This window comes from Octodon degus, unplaced genomic scaffold, assembly GCF_000260255.1.
Source record: "Octodon degus isolate 3935 unplaced genomic scaffold, OctDeg1.0 scaffold00048, whole genome shotgun sequence".
NCBI lineage: Eukaryota > Metazoa > Chordata > Mammalia > Rodentia > Octodontidae > Octodon > Octodon degus.
In genome coordinates this window covers 10,619,281-10,626,401 of record NW_004524624.1, presented here as the reverse complement: position 1 = coordinate 10,626,401, position 7,121 = coordinate 10,619,281, and the positions used below count along the sequence as shown (strand labels likewise).

General features: G+C 42.3%; 1 protein-coding gene and 1 pseudogene across 3 annotated transcripts in view; one reads left to right on the top strand and one right to left on the bottom strand.

Moving 5' to 3' along the window:
* The window catches only part of Ctss (cathepsin S), a 39,503-nt gene that overhangs the window by 20,122 nt on the left and 12,260 nt on the right, over positions 1-7,121 (bottom strand). For all 3 annotated transcript variants that reach the window (XR_002821351.1, XR_002821350.1, XM_004632388.2), the window contains exons 3-6: positions 6,821-6,943; positions 5,397-5,546; positions 3,012-3,239; positions 27-192 (exon numbers count right to left, since the gene is read on the bottom strand). Coding sequence is in view for 1 of the 3 variants with exons in the window: in XM_004632388.2 (XP_004632445.2) it covers positions 27-192; positions 3,012-3,239; positions 5,397-5,546; positions 6,821-6,943 (667 nt within the window). In the remaining 2 variants the exon portion in view is untranslated. The remainder of the gene's footprint in view (positions 1-26; positions 193-3,011; positions 3,240-5,396; positions 5,547-6,820; positions 6,944-7,121) is intronic.
* On the top strand, positions 500-1,042 carry LOC105742364 (annotated as a pseudogene).

The window sequence follows — 7,121 nt, the reverse complement described above, 5'->3', positions numbered from 1 at the left end:
GCAGGAGGGTGGAGTATCTGTTTTACCACTTTTGTAGAGGAAGAATGAAGAATGGCTCGCATCAATAGCAACAGACACTGGGCCTTTATTGGCCACGGCTTCCTTCAAGGCTTCTTCACTGCCATAGGGAAGTTCTGTGTAACTTGAGCATGTGGCAGCGCGATTTTTTGAATCATAATGGCATTTTTCATCCTGCCAAAATAAATAAATGGATAGATAATCAGAGGAAGTATATATCTCAATTTGCTTTATAGAACACCAATATCCTAAGTCTGGATTTTAAATATATTTTCTGTCCTCGCTTTAACATTTTCAGTTACAGAGCGGAGAGCGAGGAGGCTGCGTCTGGCTCCTGCTCTCACAGCCACTGCAGTACACTGAGCTCCACAGAGCCAGCGCCGGGGCAAGTGAGAGCCGGACGGCACTGGGCGGCTCTGTAGCTCGCTGGGGAGAACAAGGAAACACGGGCAGAGGAGATCCTAAGAAGCCGACAGGCAAGATGCCATCCTACGCATTCTTTGCGCAAACTTGCGGAGAGGAGCACAAGAAGGAGCACCCAGATGCTTCCGCTAACTTCTCAGAGGCTTTTAAGAAGTTCTCCGAGAGATGGAAGACCACGTCTCCTAAAGAAAAAGGAAAATTTGAAGATATGGCAAAGGCGGACAAGGCTCGTTATGAAAGAGAAATGAAAACTTATATTCCTCCTAAAGGAGAAACAAAAAAGAAGTTCAAGGATCCCAATGCGCCCAACAGGCTTCCTTTGGCTTTCTGCCCAAAAATCAAAGGAGAACATCCTGGCCTCTCCATTAGTGATGTCACAAAGAAACTTGGAGAAATGTGGAATAATACTGCAGCAGATGACAAGCAGCCATATGAGAAGAAGGCTGCTAGGCTGACGGAGAGGTATGAAAAGGACATCGCTGCCTACCGGGCCGAAGGAAAACCTGATGCAGCAAAAAAGGGAGTCGTGAAGGCTGAAAAAAGCAAGAAAAAGAAGGAAGAGGAGGAGGAGGAGGAGGAGGAAGAGGCTGATGATGAATAAGTTGGTTCTAGAGCAGTTTTTTTTTGTGTTTGTTTGTTTGTTTTTTTTTTTGTCTGTAAAGCATTTAACCCCCCTGTGCACAGCTCACTGCTTTTGAAGAAAAAAAAATTGAAGTGTAAAAAAAAGAGAAATTTTTAAGTGGCTAAGAGTCCTTTTTTTCTGTTTCTTCTTCCTTTTTTTTGAGAGTCTTGCTATATAGTGCAAGACCTAACAGTACCAGATTTCACCAATAACAAAGGAAATTTAGGCCTGTTTTATTATTTTAAATTGTAAACATCTTTACATACTGTACTTGCCAGCAGCTGGACATGGTATTCATGAGTTCTGAGGCAGGAGAATCACTGCAAGTTCTCAGCCACTTTGGGCTACCTAGTGAGTTCAAGGCCAGCCTGAAGTACACAGTGAAGTTCTGTCTCAAAAAAACCAACCAAGAAGAAAAGTGAAGAGAAGAAAAGAACTGAAAAGAAAAGAAAAAAACCTGAAAAAATTGCCAGGACTATCTGTGAGGTGTATTGTAGAGGAATATTACACAGAGGCCATAAAGTCTAGACCAGAACTTTAAAATCATTTTCATGACATCACAAATACAAGATGTTTGCAGTTAAAATGATGGTTTATAAACTGAACCTTGCAGTGCAATTCTAGCACTCTGGGGGGCTGAGGAGAAAGACAGCAAATTCAAGGCCAGCCTGACATTTTAGCAACTTAATAAAGCCCTATCTCAAAAGTTCTAGGGTTATAGAAGATATAAGTTCACTCTCCAGTATTTAAAAAAAAAAAAAAAAAAAAGATGCTTTACAGAGAATACATGCTGGGTATGGTTGCACATGCCTGTAACTCTAGTGCTCAAGAGGCTGAGGCAGAAGGATCACTGCAAGCCAGTCTGAACTACATAGTAAGACCCTCTCTGAGAGAGAGAGAGAGAGAGAGAGAGAGAGAGAGAGAGAGAGAGGCCATACAATGTGGAAAACACCAATTAGTATATTTCAAGTGGGAAGAGGAAGATTATTGTTATTATTATCATTTGTATTTTAAGGAAGGGTCTACAGGGTGTTCAGGGTCTCACTACTAGATCAGACTCATAGTGATTCGCCTGTTTACAGCCTCCCAAGAGCTGGGATTACAGGCATGCACCACCAAGCCCAGTCTCAATTGCCATCTCAGTGAGCCTCGGGGTCAGGGCTGGCACAGCAGGCCTGGGGATCAAACCCCCGGCTCCTGTGCCTGCTTGCAGGAACTTTAATCTGCTGAGCTATTTGGCCAGCCCTATGGGAAAAGAAAGAGTATAAATCCATGTTTATGTGGGATACATGTTAGGAATTCACATGTATGCAACCATGTTTTTTAAATGCTTAGCAGGAAAAGAACATGAGAGAAATAATGCAAAAACAATAGAGGCATTTGAGTTTGGTTGTTTTGAGATAGGTTAGGCTACTCACTATGTAGCCTAATGAGTTCTGGCCCTGAACTCTCCTGCCTCAGCCTCCCAAATCCTAGTATTATAGGTATGTGCCACCATCCCCAGCTTGAGTAGTTTATTTATCTTTTCTAAATTTTCTGTAACATGGACATATTACTTTATAATTTAACAAAATATGTAATAAACTTGCAAGGAAGAAGCAAGTATTGCTGAACTTTTTTGTACATAGAATAACTTTGATGATCTGAGAGTGAGGTTGAATGTGGGAGGCTGCAGAACGAAAAGCTTAAATCTGAGGCAGCTATACAGAAAAAGTTTTGAGAATGATTTGCTTCAAGCCTGTGTTTAGGTATAATCGGTACCCATTTGCTTAAAAACATTGTGCCACTGAGTAGAAGGCAGTGTAAGAAAGAAATCTTGGGAACCCAGCTGGGGTTCTCACACACGCAACACGGCTGCCAAAGCGCCCGCCCGGCTGGGTGGAGAGCCCTGTGCGGTCGGTGGCCAGCGGGCAGTCACGGAGCAGCACCCAGTTCGCTGGTGACCTACCATGGCTTTGTAGGGATAGGAGGTTTCTGAGTCAATGCCGTTGTTATCGATGATGTACTGGAAGGCCTCCGTCATGAAGCCGCCGTTACAGCCTTTATTTCCATATTTTTGAGTTGAGCAGTCCACCAGGTTCTGTGCACTGAGAGACACCAGCTTTCCGGTTTTCAGCTTCACCTGCGCTTCCAGGGCTCCCACGGCACTGAAGGCCCAGCAAGCACCGCAGGCACCCTACGGGACAGGGGCCACAGGAGTCAGGAAGGGGGGCTCCCATCGCAGGGCTCGGACTCAGGAGGGCTTCTCCACTACAGTCCCTTCTCTCTTAGACAGTGGGAATGAAGACTAAATACGTGACTGTTCTCTAGGCAGAGTCCATCTCGTGGAGACTTGCAAGGATAGGCTCAGATCACAGTGGCCATATTGAAGTCTATTAAGGACCAGTACTTCCTGAGCCTGTCCCAGATTCTGCCCATCTTGCCCTAGAGCGAAAGGAGATGGATGCACACAGCTCAGGGATTTCAAACAGGAAAAAAAAATGGTTTCCTTTGCCATGAAGTTGCTTTCTTCCCAACAAATGATGCTCCAAGCCTAAGTTTTAATTTAATATTTTCCAAATATTGTTGTCCTTAGCATGTTTCATCAAAAGATATTTTATACCACGATAAAGCAAGACCTATATAACAAGAAATGTAACTTTTGTATCTGCCAACGTCAGTCAGATCCCCTCAGGATTTATCCTGAAATGTTGTACCACAGTTTGTAGATCCTTTGTCAGTGTCAGCCATGTCTTGGTCTTAACCATCCAGCAGAGAAGTATAAAAAAGAAGTATAAAAAGTAAAGCCATATTAATATGCTGAGCTGTAAAAGGCTCAAGTCAACAACTTCTGACATTGCTAGTCCTATGGATAACCCACTACAATTATGGACTACTGGACTATATTGGAATATTTTGCTGAATTCACACACTTAAAATATTTAAATGACAGTGGAATACCCTTCTCTGACAAAACTAAACAAAAAAAGGGGATACAAATGAAGGACCATTTTGTATCTGTACATTCAAAACAGTTAAGATAAATATACAGCTACTTTCTCTTAATTCAATGAATAGAAAATTTGTTCTAGTAGTGTTTGTGGACAGGATATCATGTCTGCATCTTGTACTATGAATGACCCCTAAGAAGACAACAATATGTAACGTATTAATTATTGAAATTGTCCTACTAATTGGTTTTGAAACTGTCTCATTGCTATTTGTTTCTCAATAAAATTATTTTTTAAAAAGATATTTTATAAGAAGCCATAAATGAACAGAAAATGCAAAGCTGCGTTAATTAAAAAAGTTGCAGAGGGCTTGGAGCCCCACCTGAACTGCCTGCTCCCTCCCTGTTCTCTCCCCCTATTTCTCCTCCTCCCACCTCACATTTCTCAGAGTTGATTGGGCCTTCCCCAAATTTTTATTTTACAGAGGCTTAAGTAAGAAGTAATGCTAGTTGGGGGCAAAAATATGTACAGGAAGGACGGGATGAGAAATTAGCAGTAAGAAGTAATGCTAGTTGGGGGCAAAAACATATACAGGAAGGACGGGATGAGAAATTAGCAGTGCCATTCACTTAATAAATTTTTGTTTTTCTTTTTGGTTTCATGCTGTGGCTTCTGCTCAGACTGCTCTGATTCTTCTTGCTGTCCCTGACCTCTAAAGTGACATGTATGTTTTATCCTTAGTTATGGCTAACTTGTGTAGGACTTTCGGTGCTTTTTTTTTTATTTGTTTTTTGCAGAACCAGGGATTGAACTTAGGCCCTTGGCGCTTGCCAGGGAAACGCTTATTCTACTGAGCCATCTCCCCAGGCCCTCGGTGCTTTTAAAAGCAAGATAGTGAAGGAAAACACAACATAAGAAGAGACACTTTTGCAAAGCATACATGTTTTACTCTGACAATGCAAACCTAGCTATGTACTAACTTGCCTGGCCATGGCCCTGTAGCTCTAGAGTTTCCCTCTCTTTCCACTCTGAAATTTGTAAGTTAGATGGACAGAGAAGCTTCCTGATCAGGCTTCCCTCACCCCAGATGCTGCTCCTCAAGCATCGGACATGAGGGAGGGACATCAGTGTTGTCAATGGATGACAGGAGCACTGACACTTTTTTCTTATAGACCCAATTACATGGATCACAGTTTTTGTCTAGGATGGCTGGTGTTCTAAGCACTGTGGGAACAATAGTGTTGTATGTGACCTTTGCCCTCGGGCAGCTAACAGTCTAGTCGAGCAGACAAAAGTAACAATTAGAAAGTAAGGCAAGAGGCTGAGATTCACTGCCACATTATGTGGCTAGTCACGGAGAGAGAGCTCTGCCTACAGTTGGAAGAATGAGATGGTTTGCTCACCTGGTATTTCACCTCAGTAACACACCCCTTTTCTCTCCAGTCCACAGAATCGGGCAGTTTCTGATTAGGAACTGATTTGAAAGTGACATTTCGAGGCCATTGGCTGGGAACTCTCAAGGAACTCATCAGAGACAGAACTTCTTCACTGGTCTGCGAAGCAAAGATACATTCCTTTTTCAGATCCTTCTTTGAAACATCCTAGTAACTGTAAATATGAATTTATTTTAAAACAGAAAAACCAGGGAAGAGTTGTGACCAGGATAGGCACTATTGAATGATGAGGTGAATTGTCAAGGGTTTTTTTGTTTTGCTTGTTTGTTTGTTTTGAGTTAGGGTCTCACTGCGTAGGTCAAGCTGATCCTGAACTCACTACTCCAGGCTGGCCTTCAACTCACAGCACTTCTCCTGTCTCAGCCTCTTCTCAGTTAGCCAAGTATGCTCATTGAGGAATAGAAAAAGAAAATGTAAAAACTGAAAATTACAGGGAAGCAGACGCAAGGCGTGCTCTTATAAAATGCACTTCTATGAATGTATAGAAGTGGGCAAAATTGGCTTTCCTTTTTTTCTTTTTTCTTTTTGTGGAATCAGGGATTGAACTCAGGCCCTTGCCCATCTCCCTGACCCCCAAAACACCAATATTTATTTTTGGCAGGACCAGGGATTGAACTCAGGCCCTTGTGCTTGCCAGGGAAGCACTTATTCTGCTGAGCCATCTCTCCAGCCCCTAGCTTTCCCTTTGAGAAAGAATTCCAGAGGAGATTTCAGCATTTAAGTAGGAGTTTGGTCTCCCCAAGATATTACCTGCCGAATGGTACCACAAGTTTTGATTTTGGCCACAGTAGTAAAGTTGCGTAGAATAGAACAGAATCTATAATTAACAGGAGGGCCAGGGACACAACTTAGTGATAGAAGGCCTCTTTAGGACATCCGAGTCCTCAGCAACACACACTTACACACACACACACACACACACCCCAAATGGGAGATTATGATGTTATGCTCAAAGTATGTGGGCCTGTGTGGTTTCTTTTTATTTACATAAATATAGTAATTTGCTGTAAAGGACTATGAGCAATATTCAAAAAGTTCTTCTTAGAATTCATTTCAAAATGAAGGTGATAGTAGTCTGTGAGTTCAAAATTTCTACTTAAGAAGGGACTTGTGAAGCTTAAGTGGTCAAAGTAGGAATTTCAGGACGATTCTTATTCCTTATATCTCACTGTTTTTTTGCTTTGTATGTGTGGCTACATGCTGTGGTTTTGCTCCCCTTGGTGCTGCTGAGGACTGAGTCAGGGGCCTCCTGCATGGTAGGCGGGTGCTCTATGAAAAACAAATTTTGCCAAACACTGCTGATTGCTAACCAAGCTGTTTATAGACAGAGGCATTCCTGAACTGGGGTAGCAAACTGCATGTGATTTGCCTACCATGTCCGCCAGGTGGTTCATGCCCAGGTCATATGAATGCATTCCCATTGAATGTTCCAGGTTGTGAAGCATCACAAACTTTAAATTCTTCTCCCAGATGAGCCGCCGCACTTCTTCTTCATTCTGTCATACAGGTAGGAGAACAGAGCTATACTTCATTCTGAACAAATTAATGTTCAATAGTGAAAATGGCATTTTATGAAGCATTTTATCTCTGTCTCAAGGATAGGAGTAAATGAATATATCCAATATAACTGCTAAAATCACCTACTAATTATAATTCTTGGAGATGAACCAAGCC